At 41.0% G+C, this 22269-nt stretch overlaps 1 protein-coding gene across 2 annotated transcripts in view; it reads right to left on the minus strand.

The window, feature by feature from the left end:
- Nucleotides 1–22269, minus strand: part of LOC115421424 (kinesin-like protein KIF21A) — a 58206-nt gene that overhangs the window by 30937 nt on the left and 5000 nt on the right. For both annotated transcript variants that reach the window (XM_030137313.1, XM_030137314.1), the window contains exons 2-11: nucleotides 9358–9580; nucleotides 6101–6283; nucleotides 4678–4818; nucleotides 4150–4281; nucleotides 3877–4047; nucleotides 2977–3092; nucleotides 2425–2620; nucleotides 1652–1841; nucleotides 1506–1572; nucleotides 623–826 (exon numbers count right to left, since the gene is read on the minus strand). In XM_030137313.1, the coding sequence (XP_029993173.1) occupies nucleotides 623–826; nucleotides 1506–1572; nucleotides 1652–1841; nucleotides 2425–2620; nucleotides 2977–3092; nucleotides 3877–4047; nucleotides 4150–4281; nucleotides 4678–4818; nucleotides 6101–6283; nucleotides 9358–9580 (1623 nt within the window). The remainder of the gene's footprint in view (nucleotides 1–622; nucleotides 827–1505; nucleotides 1573–1651; nucleotides 1842–2424; nucleotides 2621–2976; nucleotides 3093–3876; nucleotides 4048–4149; nucleotides 4282–4677; nucleotides 4819–6100; nucleotides 6284–9357; nucleotides 9581–22269) is intronic.

Here is a 22269-nt window from a genome sequence, read left to right on the forward strand (position 1 = left end):
CAAAGACCTGCACAAACCGGAGCAGAACCAGACGGAACAGATGAGAACATCTACAACAACCCAGACTTTACTGTGATACGAAAAACAGGAGAAGGTTTTATTCATTTTAACATCTGTACATCTACAATACTGTCATCTCAGCCACGGAGAACATAGGACAGAGAACACAGGACGGAAGAACCGAAAGGAGAACACAGGACAGAGAACATAGGACAAAGAACACAGGATGGAGAACAAAGGTCTGAGAACATAGGACAGAAAACACAGAACGGAAGAACAAAGGGCGGAAGAACACAGGATGGAGAACAAGAAGGTAACACAGGAGAGAGAACATAAGATGGAAGAACAAAGGATGGAGAACACAGAATGGAGAACACAGGACTGAGAATACAGGATGGAGAACACATGATGGAGAACCTAGGACTGAGAACACAAGACAGAAGAACATAACATGGAAGAACACAGGACAGAAGAACGAAGGATGAAAGAACAAAGGATAAAGGTTAACCCTAACCCTGTCCAGTGAAGAACACCGGCCCATAATGACCTCCCTCCCTAACCCAGTTAACCTGGTTAACCCTTAATCTGTTTAACCCTAACTGGTTCATGTTGACCTGCCTACCTTTTCTTTTTCTTCTTCTCTCGTTTCTTCAGTTTCTCCAGGTCTTTCTTGGCCAGTTCGATGATGTCAGATGTCTCCTTCTCAGGGACCAGGAGCGTGGATGAGAAGGAACCCGGACCTCCGTAAAACGACTGACGGCTCGAGGCTCGACACAGATTCTTCCTCAGGTTTTCATTCACAGCTTCACTTTCCAAGAGTTTGGCTCTGAGGAACAAGGAAACCACAGAGAGGAGATTAGAACATCAAAAAACCCTCAAGATAAACCATGTCTAAATGCACAAAACACAACCTTCTATACATTGTTTCCTTTCACTTTAGGCTGAAACATTTCTCACAGTTTTAAGGCACTAACGTCGATAAGAAGCCAATTTCAGTCTCTAATGTGTCAACATGTGGATTGTTTATAAAAGATGCAACAACCAAACATCGTCTCAAAGATCCCTGAGCTGGAACTGAAAACACTAACATTTTACTGAAATAAATAATCAGTGGTTTTTTTTAAAATTTTATATTCATGTTCTTTGTTGGTGGAAAAGCAGCAAAAGTTATTGATTAGTGAAACTTAGCTGCGGCATAAATGTAGAGATAATTAAACTACATATGATGTGTAAAGATCAGAAGTATTTTGCCGTGAATTGACACTAATCCAATCTAGTTTTCATCAATACAAATGTTTAATTTTATTGTGTATTTCTCTGTAAAATATGAATTAATATGATTTTTTTGGTTTGTTAGATCAATCATTTTCACTTATTTGGTATGTACAAATGGTTTTATGGGTTAAAATGAAGATAAAAATAATAAAGATAAAGTGTCACATTATCACATTTGATAAAGACTTATCAATGAACTAATTGATTGTCAAGTTATTATTACTTTTTACCTGAGATCCTCGATCTCCTTGATGTAACTCTGTATCATGTTGCCGATTTCCTCTGAACCTCCTTCACCTGAAACAGAGACAGCGGACGAAGATTAGGCCGGGGGCTGTCCTGGGGCGGGGCCAGGGGCGGGGTCAGGTATACATACCGGCCTTGGCCAGTGCCTGATTGGCCTGGTCGCTGAGCAGCTGGGTGAGCCTGGCCCTCTGAGCGTCCATGGTCTCCTGCATGGCTTTGACCCTCACCCTCAGGTTACTGTTCTCCGTCTGCAGCATCGTGTTCTCGTGGAACATGTCACTAAAACTCTCCACGCCATCCTCGCCCACCATACGCTTACCCTGATGGCAAGAAAGACAAGGAGGAGGAGTCAGTTCAAAGTAGCCAGGACTCAGAACTTTACCGGTCCATGCTTTGGGACACATGACTGAAGGATTTTAATGACGCTGCTGTGACACAAAGCTCATTATCTGACGAAAACAGGTTAATTCATCCTGTCATCATAATGAAACAAAAGGTACATTTACTGTCACAGGACCAGGGTTTAGAACATGAACACAAGTATCTGGTTCTTTACTGCTTGTGTAAGAACCTGATTCCAATTCAATTTTAATAAAGGTTCCTCCTACAGTTGTCAAAATGCTGAGAAGGAAAAGAAAATAAATGAACCCATTATCATTAGAGGGTGTCTTATATCTTAAAATTTGGAAAGGATAAAGTATCGGTTTATTTGTCATCAGGAGAATAAGACAAGAAACTGAAAGAAATAAAAATTAAATATTAAACACTGCTTCAGAGTTTTGGAGATGACTGATTGGTCTAATCCTGTCTGCAGAGGGTTTATGTTCCTACAGAGAGGTGGTTTAACCTACAGGGTCAAACGTCAGTGCTCACTAACCCACAGGGGTCAAAGGTCGTGCTCACCGTCTTGTACTCCATCAGCTCTATTTGCAACCTTGCGATCTCAGTCCTTAGAGCGCTAATCTGCTGGCTGGCCTTGTCCTGGTTCACCACCACCTTGTTCTTGATGTTGCGGGCTCGGTTGGCGTACTTCAGCGTGTTCAGCGTCTCCATGAAGTCACGGTCGGACGGACTGATGCATGCGATCATCACTGTTTGGCTGACATGATGACAGAACACGGTTGGGATTGAGTTTTCTATGTTTTTTTCTCAGTGTGAGGGTTTAATGGTGCTTGGATTGGGGTTAGGAACAGGGTCAGGGTTAGGGTTAGGAACAGGGTTAGGGTTGGGTACTGTTGTGTTGAGTCATTTGGGTTTGTTGAATCTTTTTGAGATGCTGGAGTTTTCTTTAATCTCAGCTGACTTTCAGGTTTGTATAGACTACAACAGGTAAATCATATGTAAAAGTGCAATAACAATAACGAGATGTGTTTATTACTTGGTATATCTCTGCTGTTTTATAACAGGCTTTAATAAATGGACTTGACATTGGATGACACATTTCAGATTTCAAACCTGTTTCCTCCTAAAGAGTCCTGCAGCAGTCGGGTGAGTTTGGAGTCTCGATAAGGCACATGGGAAGCCCTCTTACTCCGGTCTCCCAGAGCACTGATCACATTCCCCAGAGCCAGCTGAAAAACACACAAAAACACAAACAAATGTCTGGGTGGGACACTTACTGAATCCTAACCCTGTTCCAAGCCAAAACCTTAACCCTACCCCTATTCCTAACCCTAGGGCACATGGGATGCCCTCTTACTCCGGTCTATCCCCAGATCCAGCTGAAAAACACAAATATCTGGACATGACACCTACTGAACCAAATCAGGCCTTACATCATCCTATTAACAGCCAAGGGTTCAGTCATTTATCTGATCTACTACCTGAAAAACAGTCACATAATCACTTCAATAATCAATACATTTCAAATTTGTCCTTGGAATGTTTTGTCATGAGATGAGGCAACGGTTTGCATAAAAAAATACATTTGTGCATTTGCAGCTTCTTTTCTCAGAACCCGAAGTGAGTTTTGGATTGTTGGATGATAAATCATCTCATACAGTACATCACAATTAATATGTTATAATACAGTTAATATGTCCATGTTATGTGTGTGAGTTTGTGCGATCTAAGCTCCTGCTCAGAGGTTTTACTGACATCATTTCGTTGTAAATTAATCTACTAACTATATCTGCAATTATGCAGTTAATTATTCAGTTAAATGTTCGATCAATTTTACAGTTTATGCTCAACAATGTAATAAAATAATAAGCGCAACTTATTTTTTCCAAATGTCTGTAACACTAAAAAAATTGACGATTTAAAACATTCCTTCTACCACATTATGACACACTGCCACTAGACGGCAGCCAAACACCACTATAGTCCAGCTTCTGCTGTGGATGCACATCTCACCAGTCCACAGTTGATGGAAATTCCCTCTTTGGCTCGATCCCCTGTTGCCCCGGTCCGTTTCAGCCTCTCGGATCCGGCCAGGTCCACAAAGTGAAATTTGGCGGTCAGCGTCTCGTACTCGTCCATGTCCGAGTTCCCGTTGGAGACGCTGTTGTCAGTCTCATTTTCCTGCTGAGTAAAAGCAAACAAATGTACATGAGGGGTCAGGTTTAGGGTTAGGGTTCACTGTTAGGGTTTAGGGGTTAGGGTTCAGTGACATGTATGTGAACTGACATTGTCTTTGGCACAGACTCGGACTTGGCACAAGTGGATGGTGAAGATGGCGTGGGACCGAGAGCTCTGGACGTTCATCTGAGTGCTCGCCGTGGTCCGAGACAACGCTCCCAGTTTAAGACACTGCATCATCTGAACAGAAACAAAAGTAATATGGACACAAACATCACAACTAACACACTACAGTGGAACAAATGAAATCCAATAAAACTACCATTTATGGATATTACTCTATAAATATCAGTGCTGTTATATCCTACAGACCCTAAACTAGCTTTAATGGTATGTTAATACGTCGAAGAAGTACGACATGATCACGTTATTCTCATATAATTTTATCAGATTTATTGAAATTAGAGTCCAGATGTTTCCAGTTTCTCAAGTTTCTGTCAACTCTTTGAAAACTTTTTGTCACCATTTCAATTGCCAAGTTTACATGTTAAGCCAGATTCTACGTGAACATATATTTGTATTATTATTATTATATATTTCACAGGGTGTTTCCATCACTCCTTTCTGTCGACTCACCTCAGCCTCAGAGGACACCGTCCTCGTGGTCACGCCCACAGTGTAGATTCCTCCGCTAGCGTCCTCGTGGATCTTAATGTGAGACTTCTGCTTCATGTCTCTCGTTGAGTCGAACAGATCCAAAACCTCCTCATTATAAAGCTGCAGAAGAAGAAAATTCATCCAGTCATATCACACATATTTTACACCTTCCGACGTTTCCATTTAGACTGAAGGAAAGATGAACACTGCCATTTTGGAACGTCAGGGAAAAACAGTGACCATTTGAACAGATTTATATCTTAAATCTGTTAAAATGGAATAAAACTGAAACCTCTAACAGAAATATTAGAATAATTATTTTAAACTACTCACTAAACCTACAAGTTCATTAATTAATACAAACTGAAAAATGATCTTCCATCGTCTATACAATCAACAATAATATTCATTTTACTCAAAATCAGACCAACAGTTTATTTTTCCACAGTTATAGGTCAAAGTAAACTGATGATCTCAGTCCATAAAAGCACAAAATGTGATCAGGGTTTGGTTGGTGTTTAATGACAAAAACATTCAAATGCAAAGTTTGGAACTTAAGTTCATTTAACCCTAAAACCCATGGGACCCTGAACCCTGTCAAACACTAACCCCTATTAGACCCAAAACCATGTCAGACCCTGAACCCTGTCAAACCCTAAACCCTATGGGACCCTTAGCCCTGTCAGACCCTGCACCCTATGGAACCCTGAACCCTGTCAAACCCTATGGGACCCTAAACACTATCCGACCCAAAACCATGTCAGACTCCGCAAACTATATGACCCTGAACCCTGTCAAACACTAAACCCTAAGGGACCCTGAACCCCATCAAACCCTAAACCCTATCCAACCCAAAACCACGTCAGACCCTGCGCTCTATTGGATCTTGAACCCCATCAGACCCAAAACCCTACGGGACCCTTAACCCTATAGGACTCCAAACCCTGTCAGACCCTAAACCCTATGGGACCCTTCACCCTATCAGACTGTAAACCCTATGGGACCCTAAACCCTCTGATAGGGCTGACATTAACCGAATCTTAACCCTAAACTGAGTATCTAAGATGGTTTTTGTGTGTCTGGGCCATTTAAAGCTGATTTTAACAGATGTTATGAATCTTTTTTGGGATAAAGTCATGGTATAGAATCTGATGTGTTATAAAACACAAATCCCAGTCCTTTGGATTCAGAAATCTGGAAATTGTCACTAAGAGACGAACCAGAGCAACTGTTCCAACGCCTGGCAGTGTCGCTGACAGCTGCTGGATTGTCACTGTGGGCGTTTCAAAGTGATGGAGCGCCATTAAATGACTAGTGTCAACAATATAAACCTTAGCCATGACATCTCTGTCCATGTGCATTCCTCTGTCACAGGGCTGGGATCGGAGGAAGGGCTTCGTACCTCCAGGAACTGGGCGTTGATCTTAAACTCGGGAACGGGTCGTCCCTGCTCCTGAGCCGCCCGCCGCCGCTCCTCAATGCCTTGGAAAAGATGATGGACAGCACGGGGAATGATGCCGAGCTCCTCATCTGGGATGTTGACGTCGAAGCCGGTTCCCATCGTGTACGTCTTCCCTGAACCCGTCTGGAAAAGGAAACACGAAAAAAAGACAGCAGCAGTTTTTACATAACAACGTACTAAAGGAAACAGGATTTTTTATTTTCATCAAACATTTAACTTAAGGTTTTAATTTCTATTAAAGCTTCAAAGACGATCCGCTGAAAATGTGAAATATTTGTGGAAAAAATGGTTATGAACATATGAAGATTACATAGATGTATGGTGCAAAACATGACATGAAAATCCAAAATTTATAGATAAAATCAGAGCTTCTTTATAGTAAGGATGAACCAACTGCAAAACTCTGGGTGGATGCAGATACCAATGTTACCTTCAGCCACTTCATCATCAATATAACATAGATATTATACTAAAGCCTTCATCAGTCCATCCCATTGTCTTTGAACAGATAAACATCTGACATGTGATATGACGACACATATTGTCTGATAACAATGTCTGGTCAGTTATGTTGGTGAATCTGTTTAACAGAAACAGTGGTCCAGGTTTAGATAAGACTGAAGAGGACATGAACATTATAGAACTGTAGAAAACAGAGAAAGGATCAAAACCAGCATCAAACACTGTAATGTTTTTCTGGTGGTTTTTTTATAAAGTGTAATGGTATGAATATTTTATGACTCTATGACCTGCCTTTAAAATCCACATCTACAAATGATGACAGTGACCTGAACCATATCTCAATGAGTTTTCAGAAGTGGATTAAGAACACGTCAAGACCAAGAATAGCCGTGGACTTTTAGGCTCAACCAGGGAGGAAGACTTCAGCCATCACCATAACCACCACCATTATTATCATTACCATTATCATCACCATAACCACCATCATCATCACCATTATCATCACTGCCATGTTCACCCCAACCGCTATCATCACCACCACCATAACCACCACCATCATCATCATCACCACCATCTCCACAACCACCACCATCACCATAATCATGACCATTATCGCCATCACCATGACTACCATCATCAACATCACCATTATCATCACCACCATGTTCACCATAACCACCATCATCACCACCATCATCACCACCATAACCACCACCACCACCATAATCACCACCATTACCATCATCATCATTACTATCATCATCATCACCACCATCATCATCATCTTCATCATTCATGCTGGACAGGGGTGGAGATGACCGTTGTCCATGTCCATGTAAACAGTGGATGAGTTCTTCAGTTGCTCCTCTAAGAACCAAACCAAACATGTGCATCTCTATGACTTAAGGGTCTGGTTTATTCCAGCTCTAAATGTGAAGTGTCACAAGATAACTTTTGATATGATGCAGCACTATATAAATAAAAATTGATTGATTTATTGATCTCCACTTATGACCCCGGGGAATGAAAGGGTGGATTTATTGTAACGTGTCCTGTGTGTGTTTCTGTTGTTCTATTTGTGCGAGTTTTATCCCAGTTTATGTGTATATTCAGCTCCATTTCTTCTTCTTCCTCTATTTTTTTCTTCCTTCTTCAAATGTAACCCCTCCCCCTTTAGTACTCAGGTTGCTGTGGTAACTCAGCCTCGGCTCCACGGTAACACACTCAGATCTGAATGTTTAATGCGTGTCCGTATGAACAGGCGTGTGGTCTCCTCTGTGTCACTGACCTACTTCTGAAAACTCGTCCCTCCCCTCCTTTAATCGCTCTGATCTAGATTTAGAAAAGTCCATTTTCAGTCGCAGCTCATGGACTTCAGGATCAGAAAGTAAACTGGTTCTTTGGACATGAAAAGCACCGACACAGGGTCTGGTTAATAAAAAACACAACATTACAACCAAAAAATTAAGGTTTTCTCAACTTTAGTTCTTGTCAGTAAAGACAAGGTCTGATCTCTGGCAGGTTAGAGTTGTATGTGAATGAAGAGGTGGATTAAAGTACCTGATATAAATGATTACACTGGGTTTAACATGTTCTATCTGTTTTAAGGGTTCTTTCACAGATTTTACAGACTTTATGTAAAAACATTTTGACAGCGTGCCAACAGTTTTAAAACGGGTTTGACACAGATTGTAAAATACTGTGATTGATGAAGCCAAACTCCAAATGTATGGATCCTTTTAAAAGGTTTCAATAATAAACAAGTTCATATTAGTTAAAAAAAAAAAAAAAATTGAATCTGTTCATCTGTTGAAAACAATCCAAAATGACAATATTTTTTTAACTGGAATTTCAGAGAAAGCTCATACCAATAAAGTAAAAAAAGCAGAGGGGTCTTAATGTTTTCCAGAGTATGTGAAGGTTGGTTTTACTGTGCAGTTGTTCTGGTTTCAGTCAAATTCTGGAGTGGGTTAAGGTTAGTGTCTGTAAATACACAGAAAAGACGATAAAAAGAGAAAACAGCATATATTCTTTTATGCTTTAAAATATATAATAATTAAAGCCCTTTCAGAAAACAAGGAGCAAAACTAGTTCATTAAGTTTTGATCAGGATGTAAAGATTCACTGACAACAGTTAAAGGTGTTCCATGTAGTCTGAACTCTTCTCTGCTCTTCCTCCTGCTTGACCTCCTCTCTAGTCCTCCACCTGTCTGTCCTCCTCTGTGCTCCTCCTCCTGTCTGACCTCCTCTCTGCTCCTCCTCCTCTCTGCTCTTCCTCCTGTCTAACCTCCTCTCTGCTCCTCCTCCTGTCTGACCTCCTCTGTGCTCCTCCTCCTGTCTGACCTCCTTTCTACTCCTCCTCCTGTCTGACCTCCTCTCTGCTCCTCCTCCTGTCTGACCTCCTCTCTGCTCCTCCTCCTCTCTGCTTCTCCTCCTGTCTAACCTCCTCTCTGCTCCTCCTCCTGTCTAACCTCCTCTCTGCCCCTCCTCCTGTCTGTCCTCCTCTCTGCTCCTCCTCCTGTCTAACCTCCTCCATCTGGTTCATATTCATATTGAACATCAAGGATTAATATAATAAATAATCATAATGTCAAACTAAAGACAATGGTGACACCTTTTCGTCTCTAGTCCAACCCAACATCACTCCTGAGTTAAATCCTCTACAGGACAAAAACAATGTAATAAAAATACTTTTAGTCAAATAAAGAAGGTCGGGCATGTTCGTGGACACTGACCTGCCCATAGGCGAAGATGGTGGCGTTGTAGCCCTCAAAGCAGCCGTCGATGAGCTTCTCGGTGCAGGTGGTGTAGATGGAGTCCTGCTCGGAGTCCATGTCGAACAGGTAATCGTAGGTGAAGGCCTTGTCTTTTCCCAGAATCACCTGGGGCTCCCCGGGCATCACATACGTACAGATGTGACATCCTTCGATCTTCTCCCGGGCCAGCTGAGGTCGGATCCTACGCCAGGACACAAACAAATAATGAACATTTACTGGTTAGGGTTAGGGTAGCAGGGTTAGGGTTCAGGCTGTCTTTAAAAATTAAAATTTATCAACTAATTCACTCATAAAACTGACTCCATAATATTGTGATTCCATAAACGTTGGCATTTATTCCACTGTACATCTTTGTATGAATAAACTAATGCTGTAGGTTAGAAGCTGCTGCTAATGTTCTGCATTGACAGAACTTTTGATTGTTCTGTGGTTCTTGTGCTTTGGTTCTCTAACTCTAACCCTCATGAACAGGTGGACAGAACGTCTGATTGTTCTGTGGTTCTTGTGCTTTGGTTCTCTAACTCTAACCCTCAGGAACAGGTGGACAGAACGTCTGATTGTTCTGTGGTTCTTGTGCTTTGGTTCTCTAACTCTAACCCTCAGGAACAGGTGGACAGAACGTCTGACCATTCTGTGGTTCTTGTGCTTCGGTTCTGTAACTCTAGCCCTAATGAACAGGTGGACAGAACGTCTCATCATTCCCTGGTTCTTGTGCTTCGGTTCTCTCACCCTGGCCTTCATGAACAGACTGAGCCTCTGTCCACAGTGGATAAGGGTGTCATTGTTCCTCTGGGTTCAGGAAAACAATGCAGAGGACGGAGCACAGAGCTTCCATTGTGTCTGATCAGCTCTGGATCCCTGCGCCAACACCGACGGGATTACAGCCACCGGCCGGAGGCGAAGGGGGCGGAGCCAGGGTTAACCCTAACCGGAATGGCGGCGAGGGGGGGCGGAGCCAGGGTTAACCCCAACCGGACGGAGATGAGGGGGGGGCAGAGCCAGGGAAAACCCTAATCAGACAGAGGTGAGGGGGGCGGAGCCAGAGTTAACCCTAACCGGACAGAGGCGAGGGGGGCGGAACCAGGGTTAACCCTAACCCGGAAACAACTCAGAGGTTAAAATATGAGAACATTAATGTTTAAGATGGGCACATTAGAATCTGTTAATGTGTGCATTTAAAGTGCACAAATAATGTTAGGGTTGAAAACAATGTTAGAGGTGAAATAGGGAAAATTCCACCTGCAGTAGAATGGGGTGGGGCTTACATATAGTTGAAAAGTGAACCAATCGGGGGGGGGGGGGTTTGGGAGAGGAGTGGAGCCATAAAAATTGTGATTTAAAGATGAAGTTGAATGACAGTTTATAAAATCAGATAAAACATAAAACAAGTGTATTGCCTCCTAGTGGCTGGTTAGAATATAAGCCCCGCCCCCTCTGTATAACCACAGTAAACATGAGATGGTACTCTTTATGTGTGCTGCCTTAAACAGGACATATCCTAGTGTCAAACATCAGATTAATGCTTCATATGTGATTATAAAATATGCCACTAATGCTTTATGTTAAATAAAATGAGCATTAATGTGAGTCGAGTTGGATCAGTTAGGGTCAGGGTCAGGGTCAGGGTTAGGGTTAGGGTTACCATAATCCGGACACCAAGGTGGTCACGTCTCTGTTTATTCTTGATGACCACAGGAACAGGATGTAGAAAGAAAGAAGCATCTAGTTTGAAGCTTAAAGACCATTTTGAAGAACAAAGTCACAGTATGATGTAAACATTCCATAATCCAAACCAATCAGAACCACTCTGGTGTAAAGAACGTCTCATACATCTGTTCCATCACTTGCACAGTTTTCTACATGCGCATCCTCCAAAGACAATAAAACTGATCCTAGTCAGAGAATCAATCACGTCCAATTACTGAGTATTCATCCTGTTAGAAATTAACTCAAAAAATGTATTAATCAGAGTTATTTGTCAGATAATCATCATGGCTTTGTTTGTTTAGAGATCATTCTGTTGAGAACATGTTAAAGGTCAAACTTTTACACATCCACAAAGAAAACCCAAACACATGAACTAAAAGACCCTCAGTTATTTAAGAATAGAATAGATCTGGTTAAGTTAATTAAATCCCAACTTGTTTCAGTGAATGATTTACATTAAATTTGTTTTAACCACATGTTTCCACATAGTTCTATAAAAACTACACGCTGCATTTGTGGAATAACAAGTAAAATCATAAAAAAAACTGTACAGGGTGGATTAAATGTTAAAAAATGGATAGAAAAATTGATATTGATAATTAAAGAGTATATGTCAAATCATTATTTCTTTCAGGTTTGAGTTTTGGTTCTGACTGAAAGTTGAAGAAACCGGCCTGTTATTTGTTGTTTTTCCAGGTTTTCAGTTTAGTTTTAGGTCGTCCTTATTTCATCACATGATGGATGGTTTCGACAGGTTAAGGTTGTTTGCACTATTTTTATTTTATTTTTGTGTTGCTTATTTTTCAAACAGCGATGATCAATTATTTATGACAGTCTTCTGTGCTTTTCCTGTTTTTTCTTCTTTTTTGACCAGTCAACCACCTACTACTAACTTTTTTCCTTCATTAGACTTTGGAAACAAAGATCCAGATAGTTTTGGACAAATAATATTAGCACGTTTGTGCATAAAAATTAATGCAAACATCCAAAAAACTTAAAAACACAACATTTTAAAGATTCTTATTTGAATAGACCATTTGTTGTTTTCTATGTGTTATGTCTATTTTCTTTTTTGATTGAGTTCTTCCATGTTACATAAATTCTTACACTGTGGATCACCTATGCCCATTAGATAATGACGTAGAGAAAACCCTGATTTATGTCTTTAAAATATTTGTGTAAGTCCAACACACAAAAGTCTTTAATTTCTTAAAATAATGCTTATTTTGTTCAATTTATTTGATACCGATTTGAATATTTTTATGTAAAACATGGTTATCTGTGGGGTTAAACTCTATTTCATTGTCAGAACATTCTATTAAATCTACAGGTAGAACCTTCAAAACTATTAGTCAGCATATACATGAGTGAAATCAAATAAAACACTAAAATATTTTTAAGGGTTTTAAGTAAGAATGTGAATAAGAAATACCACTAATGCAATACACTACATTGAGAGGGGCCAGCTGAGGTGGCTCAGGCATCTGTTTCGGATGCCTTCTGGACGCCTCCCTGGGGAGGTGTTCCGGGCATGTCCCGCCGGGAGGAGACCTCGGGGAAGACCTAGGACACGCTGGAGAGACTATGTCTCTCATTTGGCCTGGGAACGCCTCGGGGTCCCCCCGTGTCTCTCCCCCCATGTCTGGGGAGAGGGAAGTCTGGGCATCTCTGCTTAGACTGTTACCTCCGCGACCCGGCCCCAGATAAAGCGAGGATAATGGGAAAAAAAACAAAAACAAAACCAAAAAAAACCATACAATACAAAAAAGGTCAGAGCAGACTCTATCTACTCAGGAGGCTGAGGTCCTTTAGGGTACTGGGGCACTCCTGAAGACCTTCTATGACTCTGTTGTGGCCTCTGCCATTTTTTACGGTGTGGTCTGTTGGGGGAGCAGCATCACAGCAGCTGACAGGAAGAGACTGGACAAACTGATAAAGAAGGCCAGCTCTGTCCTGGGATCTCCTCTGGAACAGGTGGAGGAGGTGGGGAAGAGGAGGTTGACAGCCAAATTCTCCTCCATTATTGACGAAGACTCCCACCCCCTCCAACACACACTCACTGCACTAAGGAGCTCCATCAGTGACAGGATGAGACACCCCAAGTGTGTGAAGGAGAGGTATCGAAGGCCTTTCCGTCCTGCAGCTGTCAGGCTCCACAATAACAACTGCTTCAAAAATTCTGTGCAATAACCATACAATAAACAATGCAATAAACCTGTGGCATAATCATGTGCACAGATGTAAATAGTGCATATAACTTTCATGATTGTGTTTATCTTGATTTTGCACTTCTTTGCTCTTGTGTGCTTGTACATTGCTGCTGTAAACCTGAAATTTCCCCCTGTAGGACTAATAAAGGCATATCTTATCTTATCTTACTGTGGTAAGTATCACAGTATTTTTTTAAAAATCACCTTATTATTTTATTGTCCAAGTCTGTTTGCAGGGACATTCAATATTTGCCAAAAAATAAAAATGTAAAGGAATGCTATTAAACAATGACCAGAGAAATATGTCAAAATATTACAACACACAAACCAGCTATTTTGAGAATAAACAGATGATATGCCATCTCAATTTCAAAATAGGCCTATATCATTAAAAAAGCAAAAATCTGATTCATTTTCCTTCCTCAGCCACTGAATCCTTTGTTCAGTTCTGAATTTTATTAATAAAGAAAAAAAATGTTCACATTTAAGTTCAGTAGTTTTAAAAGCAGCCTTATTAAAGAAAGAAAAGGTATGTTTTTAGCATCAACAGCCACTAAAAGAAGCATTTTCATGTACATTCATTCAGACAAAGACCAGACTCATCCATCTCTGCTGTTTCCTCATCCTCTATCCTTGTGACATCCGGGATGGGGTTGCCACGGTAACCGCAGAGGAAGCAAAGAATTAAAGTGATAATCTGATCCTGGCAGCATATGAGTCCCAGTGGATGGAGGGATGTGGAGACGATGGAGGAGGTGGTGAAATACAGCAGTTATTATTGATTATTAAGTTCCATCTATTTAAGTTGTTATTTATTATTAAGTACCATCCATTTATTAAGTTATTATTTATCATTAAAGCTGTGTATGACTTTTGTCACCAATTTTTCATTAAATCTGTAAAACCCAAGTCAGAGACTATGAATCCGTAAGTCCTTCTGTCATTACTCACCTGAATCTTATCCCTCACAGTGAACAATTTTGAAGTGTACTCCACCATAAAAAATCCATTTGTTTACAAACAGAGCCAGTAGGTCAATTGGGCATTTTTGGAAATTTGCGACGTGCATTGTGTGAGGTGGAGCTCCTCGCTGCCGCATTATGGTTGCAGTAGCAACAAACACATAAATGGCTTCATTGCCTCTTGCTACTGCAGCCCCCCCTCCCCCAATAAACCTATGGAAGCGTATGGAGATCCCTCTAATCCCACTGCTGTTCCAAAGCAAACCCCGTGGCACAATGCTTCCTGTAGGTCAAAGGTCAGGGAGCACACCACCCCATCATTATCAGGGTAAGGGGGGGGGGGGGGGGGGGGGGGTGGTTGTCATCTGTGGCAGCTGTGTTGAATCAGTGGCCGAGGATCCATGAAGAATTACCTCCTCTGCACCGGGACATTAAACGAGACATGAACTAGAAGCACTCAGAGAGCGCAGACCTCCGCCAAAGCAGATCAGTAGCCCCCCCCACCCCCAATCACCACCAAAATTTAATCATTTGTTCCTTGTGCCAGTATCAACATTTCCTGAAATTTTCATCCAAATCCGTTCATAACTTTTTTAGTTATTTTGCATACAGACAGACAGACAGACAGACAGACAAACCAACGCTGACAAAAACATAACCTCCTTGGTGGAGGTAATGATATGAAGGAACAGAAACTAACCCTAACCTCATAATCATAATGTTCACATTATTATTCAAGGGATGAAGCAGCTGAAGACAAGATTTACCAAAAACAGAACTTCAATGTCAAACCAGAGTCTGCAGTTCCTCTCATGTCCACTAGAGACACCAGTGAGTTGGGCCACAAAGGCCCAGCAGGTGTGATTGACAGCTCGGCCTTTCAGCGCTTTATTTACTGAATAAAATCAAGTTTGATGTCTTCCCCAAAAAAACATGACGATGAAGACCAACACCCAACGTTAAAGAGACCACGCCCACTTTTAATTAACAGTTTATGTTCAACATTCAATAGTAGTTTTCATTATATAAAATATCTAGAAAAATCATGGAATGAATCTCCTTGGTAAAGTGAACAGTAGTTCCACATTTTAAGTCCAGAATAAAACCAGCATCAGTGCATCCTACCCCCAAAGCCTTTTCTGACACATCAGTTTTTACATCATCCCTATCCTTGTTTATAATCGAGCGTATAAATGTAGTGTTGAAACTAAATCTCTGCCATTTCTTTTCACACTGAACTAAAATAATGACGCTGAACATGATTTAACATGTCTAAACCTGTAACACACAAAAACAGACCAGACTTCTAATTATCATGTTACTCTCCTCTTTCAGCATCTTTCTTTTTCTAACCTGGTTCGAGATGTGTATTTGTGGACACTCAGCACTGCTCCTTTTGTGGAAACACTAAATACGAGTCACCTGATACAACAAACTCTCTAATATAAGTCTGCTGATGTATTCATATAACAAATGTAAAGTCTGCAAACCCTAAAATCAGCAGCTGATGCCGACTAAACACCAGAGGACTGAAGAGTCTCAGGTCAAGTCTGTAACCAAAGGCTTTCTCTGGAAAGTCCCAGATTTAAAAATGACAAAATGAAGCAGTATTTTCAGTTGTGGTTCAGAATTGTAGGTCCTACACTGAACTGAGACAAAACGCCTGTTATCGTGACCAAAGAAATTAAGGATAAATGTCTCATAGTGCAATGGCTGCCAAGACAAACATCTGTCCACTGACCAATAAGAAAGCAGCATAAACCAGCACCAAACACACATTTGTGTCAATAAAACCTTTGTGTAGCTACAAATATGGATTTGATCATAACAGTTATTGTAGATAATTCATTTATCAAGACAGGGGTAATTGTTCGTTTACCTGCTTTACTAGTTTCAGTTACTTCCTGTAGCCTTCCTCAAACCACTACCCCTGTCTTGATAAATTAATTATCTCCAATAATTGTATGTGGAAGACAGTATGAAACTCTACCAGACTTTGATCATAACAGTTGTTGCAGTATAAGTTCTATTATTATGATGACTGTGATGTGACAGGTGGATCAAGGGGATGTGAGGATCAAGGCAATGGGAGAATCGAGGGGACAGGGGATCTTTGCAACAGGTGGATCGAGGGGACAGGGGGGATCAAGGAGGCAGGGAGGATCGAGGGGATGGGGGGATCGAGGGGACAGGAAGATCGAGGCGACGGGAAGATCGAGGGGACGGGGGGATCGGGGGGATGGTGGGGAATCGAGGGGACAGGAGGATCAAGGGGACGGGGGGGGGGTCCTAACAATGGGGTGATCAAGGGGACAGGCGGATTGAGGAGACGGGTGGATCAAGGGGACGGGGGGGGGAATCGAGGCGACAGGGGGATTGAGCCATGTTTATAATAACATAAACTGCTTTGGTACAAGTCACTATATTATATTTGTGCTTATTTTATGTTATATTTGTGAGTTGTAGATTATATTATTTTATCTTTTTGGTGTTTAATACCATTCTGGTCTATTTCTCATTCTATTTCTAGTGCATTTTATTGCAACATTGTCCCTTAAAACTGTCATAATATCCAACTTCCCATGTCTGAGCATCTTTGAGAAATTGTTTTTAAGATATTCTAATACCAACCAGCTCAAGATCAATAAATTCAACACATTTGAAGACCTTTTAGGATCTTCAGGAACAAGCATTTAAGCATTAAGAGAGGATAGATCTAGACTGAGGTAATAAATTCAGTCACATCGTTTTTAACCCAGTCTTCATTTGGTGATGAGTGAAACTGTCCTTATGCTGCGACTGCATTTCCATGGCAGTGGGATACCTTCAACACGTGATTCAAACATCTGCTTAAATCCCCAGTCGTTCTGCTGCAAAGCTTCTCATTTAATACTATTTAATCTCCTGCAGTGAGCAAAAAATCCAGAATGAGCAGGGTGGAACCATAACTCTACTGTGATCTGATGCTGGAGGGAAAATATTCACTACTATACATGGTATATTTATCTCAAATAAACTCATCTATCTACTGCACCCACAATCTCCATAGGTAGTATTTATAGAATCCAATGAGTTATGCATTTAACTCCAGGATCAATAAAGTATCTTGACAGAGTTAAATGATAAAGCTGACATTGTCTCTTTCGATTCATACAACCAATCATCAACCAAAACCATGATCTGTGAGAAACAGTGATCACATTTCATCAGAGTTTCCTGGAAACAATATGCGGAAATATTTTTCTATGCAACACGGACTGAAATTCCAGGAATACCATGGCTTTGTTCCACGAAGCAGGAAGAGAATCAGTAAAAGCTTTGGGATCATCATTCCCATTCAGACACAGAACGTAGGAGATCAGTCACATTCCAACTGGGCCACCAGGTCCCGGACAGGGCTGAGCTCAGGGTTCTGTGGGTCCTGTGGGTTCTGTGGGGTTAGGGTGGGGGATGGTGGAAGCAGGTTGATAACTGAAGCTGAAACAGGACGACGGGTTCAAACTGTTGGAACTGAACTGGAAACACTGTGTTGTCATTATAGTCAGACGGACACGGCCAAACCACAAGAAAGCAGCTGCGTGTCAAAGAGAAAAACAGGGAGGACACATACTTTTGGACATATAGAGGACATTTTTAGATGTGTGGTCCAGAAATAAACTCAGATATCACGTTTAAGACAGCAGACAGACTGTTAAGTGCAGCCTCCGACATAAATAACAAGGTGCCAACTCTCTATGCAAACACGACTATTTGTGACCATCAGAGTCCTATTAATGTGATGTTGGATGTTAAGTTACGTCCACATCCTATTTGAGGAGGAGGGTTAGGGTTAAAGCTCAGACGCTTTTAGCCTAAACCTGAAGTGGACAGATGAGAGTGAAGTGAAAACTGGAGAAGACAAAGCCGAGGCAGAGCCAACAACATATTTGCATGGGTGTGGTGAATATACAAGCTACACTATAATTACATCCAATTTATTTTACATGAGCGGCCTGTTGGTGAACATAACAGGAAGAGAAGATGAGGAGGAGGAGGAGGACGTGGGGGGTTGTAGAAATGTGCTGACTCCTCGGAGCTGTGATATAGATAACTGAGGTCGGTCGGGACACTATTTCTGGATCAGGTTCAGTTTAAGTGTAGGCTATGCTTAGCGTTGCCGAGGAATGGAAAGGCCTTTAGAAAGAAAGATGAAAAGAAGAGGAGAAACTCTGGAAACAGATCAGAGGTTCAGTGGTTCTGGACAGTTCATCACCATGACAACAGGATAACCTAAATAGCTGATAACTGATGCAAATATATGCTAGAGGTGCATGTGCACCTGCTCTGGAACCTCATGTAGACTATCACATTATTATTTCTTACAGTTTGAGGCTGATTTTTGGCTCCATGTTAAAATTATTGACCCCGCCCCTGAAAGGGGAGGCAAGGGGTATTGTTTTTGGTTCAGACTGTTTCTTTGTTTGTGTGTTAACATTTTAGCAAAACTATTGGTTCAATTCATACTAAATAGGGTTTATAGATTGTCAGTGACCCAGAATAGATGTCTTTACATTTTGGGAAAGGTAGGTCAAAGTTCAAATTTTTTATGATTTTTAAAAATCTTCCCATTTACTTATAATGGGTGCAATATGTGTGAGGGGCGGGGTTTGTTGTGCCTGGCACCACTTGTTGTGGTTTGAAATTAGAAAAGATTAAGCAAAACAAAAATGATAAAACAAGACAAAAACAACATTAAAAGACACAAAATATATCAAGAAACACACGTATTATCTGATTCTGTAATAAAATTCTTATTCTCTTTATTTTGGGTAATTTGAAAGCACTCAGCTCTTATTCATTCATGAAAACGATATAAAAAGTTATTATTTCGGGTTTTATTTATCTATATGGTCAGAACATTACAAACACCTCACAAAATTCTAGAGGTACAACAATAAAACCTATTATAATTATAAAATATTTGCTCCACGTGGTAATACTGATGTAAAACGACACATTAAAATATGTACCAAGTAATTTAACTCAAAGTGTAAATAAAGTGAAACCCTTAACACTAATAATTATCAATATCATGATTACAGCAACAATGAAAATTCTTTTGATAATAATTGTCATTTTATCACTCAGATCTCCAAGTAAAACAGGTTACACTAACATGCATTAGGTATTTAGTTTGTTATTGTGTTAAAAACAGTGATCCTAATTATCCATTTAAGTGGCTAATGGAATTGAAAATTGCACTGAATGCACCGTCAGTTTTGAGCTAGTGGCTGGTGTTCAGCTTCTACTTTATCATTCACATATTCTATATTTACTCATATTCAAAAAGCTGTTGAAACCCTGTGGCACAATCTTTAACAGACCATGAACAGGAGGCGGAGCATTACATGTCAACATAAAAGCCCAACCTGAGACCTGTTCTAAATGTGCAGGATGCTCCTAAAAACTGGAATAACACGGTTTTATTTCACTTCTTCAGGCCTCATTTTGTTTTCCTTGTCAGTTTAACCCTTAACTAATGTTTCAATGAGTCCAACTTCAGTCTTGCACACACGTCTGTGCCCATTCTGCCAGAAATGGAACAATAATAAGAAGACATTTTCCAGCCCTCCACTTACGCCTGCTTACAAAATGACAAATCTAATGAAAGCAAACATCATTAATCAGTGTTAGCCTATAGTCATGAAGCTCTGACTTCAGTCTGTAAAACCAGTTCAACTCAACAAGCCATAAAAACAACGTGATGTCCAGTCAGTTTCTCTGTAAAGACCAGAGTCTATTCAAAGCTCGAACACACACTCCAACGAAGCAACGCCGCAGGGAAACAAGGTGTTATTCATAGCTTCTGTCTGGATACTTTGACTCGCACTTTAACACCGTGGCTAACACTTGGACTCCTCAGCCCTGATGACTTCAACCAGAAGAAAACAGGCCATCCTGAACATATGAAACGGCTGAATCAAGGTGGTTGAGTTGGGCCGGCTGTGGAAGTTTCTAGTGTCTTTATTCCACTGGTTATTGTGACCTTTTGCTGTTTGTTTTACCTGATGAAAATGATGATTACACTACATGCACTTCTGCAAACTTCAGTCCAAAACCAAGAATTTCATGAAATCCTCATATGTAAGCTACAACAAAAAAAATGTTGGACTTGGCTTAAAAAGATATTTAATAGATTAATTTTAAACTCTAGGGCTGAATCCCAATTCACCCCTTGGCCCTCCCACCTACCCCTACTAGGGCTGCACAGTATTGGAAAAAAACTGACAATGCAAGTTTTTTAACCCTATGATATGTACTGCGATATGAAAAAATACTCCAGAGTATATAAAAGCTGTGTGGTGCCAACGTAAATAGTCAAACTAATTAGTTGTGTTTCCTGTTGTGGCAACAGGTGCAAGGCACTGTCGACACTGAACATGTGTTTCAGTATCATCCGTCTTGTAGGTGACATAATTCCAGATAACTGACGTTGCTTTTCTTTTTGGCCGCAAGTCTTCATTTACTGTGATTTTCTCTTGTTTGTAGATCATTTTTCAATATCGTTACCAGCGACTCACTCCAAACTGATTATGAACGATTGCGATTGGTGGATCGCTGCGTGCAGTGTGTGTCAGGTACCCCTGAAATTAGATGAAAACACGTTGAGTTCATTTGCCTCCTACATTGCAGGACCTGCGATGTGACTATTACGTACATGTACATCATGATGATGATGCACAAATGATATATTGTGCAACTCTAACCCCTACCCCTCCATTTTGCATGTTCATGTGAAAGGGTAGGGGTGTCCCGATTCTCAATGAGTTGGAGGAGTAGGGCTAAGGGGGAGGGCTGTTTGGGCCTCGAAACTGAGATTTTTCAGGACCACACTACAAACAGAGGGGTATGAGAAATCTCCTACAAATCTGTTCAAATCATAGGCAAGATGGAGGTAAATACAGCAAAAAAGTGCAGCAGTGTGATGAAAGTAGTTTCTTCATAACCAACTTAATCATTTGATCGTCCATTTAATGTTGTTTTAATGTGTTACAGACCACATTTCTGTGGTTTGTGGTTAATAGCTGTAAAAAGATGCCCAAAGCAACAGAGACAGTTACAGCTGCTGAAGGCATGGGGAATTCTGTCAGAAACAAAGTTGTCGCATTTGTTTATAGCGGCATCGATGACTGCTGATGATGTAACAGGTCTGGAAGGGTTGTCCCATTTCATAGGGGAACGTTCCAACCCCTAACGCTTGCAACTCTGTTTCAAGGGGTAGTGCCAAGTGCAAGGGCCAAGGGGTAGGGGTAAAGGGGAGGGCCAAGGGGTGAATTAGGATTGGGCCTATATGTAATGTAAGTGCTCATATATAAACAGCATCTGTGAGCATGTGTCAGAATGTTAACATGCTAGCTTGTTAGCACTGTTACATACAGTAACAACTCATTAATACAGCAAAACACCACTACTATACCCCAACACTGCAACCATAAGCCAACGTTGCTACCGTATGCCAACACCAACACCGCTAGTGTACACAAACACCAATACCGCTATCGTACACAAATGTCAACACTGCCACCGTACGCCAACACAGCAAACATAAGCCAACACCAATACCACAATCGTACACCTACACTGTACACAGTTCCATGTTTTTAATACTAGCAACTGACTAAATAGTTTGTGGAGACTGTTGACAAGTCTCGCCGTGCATGTGCAGCCGCAGACCTCATAGGGTGTGACCGTTAATTCTGTGAGCTCTTGACATGCAAGTTTACGTCACAATGGGAACTCAGAAAACAAACAGCCCCACGTGGAAATGGAATGGAAAAAGTTGTGAGTTTATCTCCGTGAGCAGACGTTCCAGGGTACAGTTAAAGCCACAGTGTCTGAAACAGGGCTCCTTTAAGGGCCGGGGGGTTGGGGGGTGGGGTGGGGTTAATCGGTTTAAGAGGGGAGCTTATTTCAGAGGCACTCCACAAAAGGAACACAAAAACATGATATTC

Source organism: Sphaeramia orbicularis, chromosome 6 (genome assembly GCF_902148855.1).
Source record: "Sphaeramia orbicularis chromosome 6, fSphaOr1.1, whole genome shotgun sequence".
NCBI lineage: Eukaryota > Metazoa > Chordata > Actinopteri > Kurtiformes > Apogonidae > Sphaeramia > Sphaeramia orbicularis.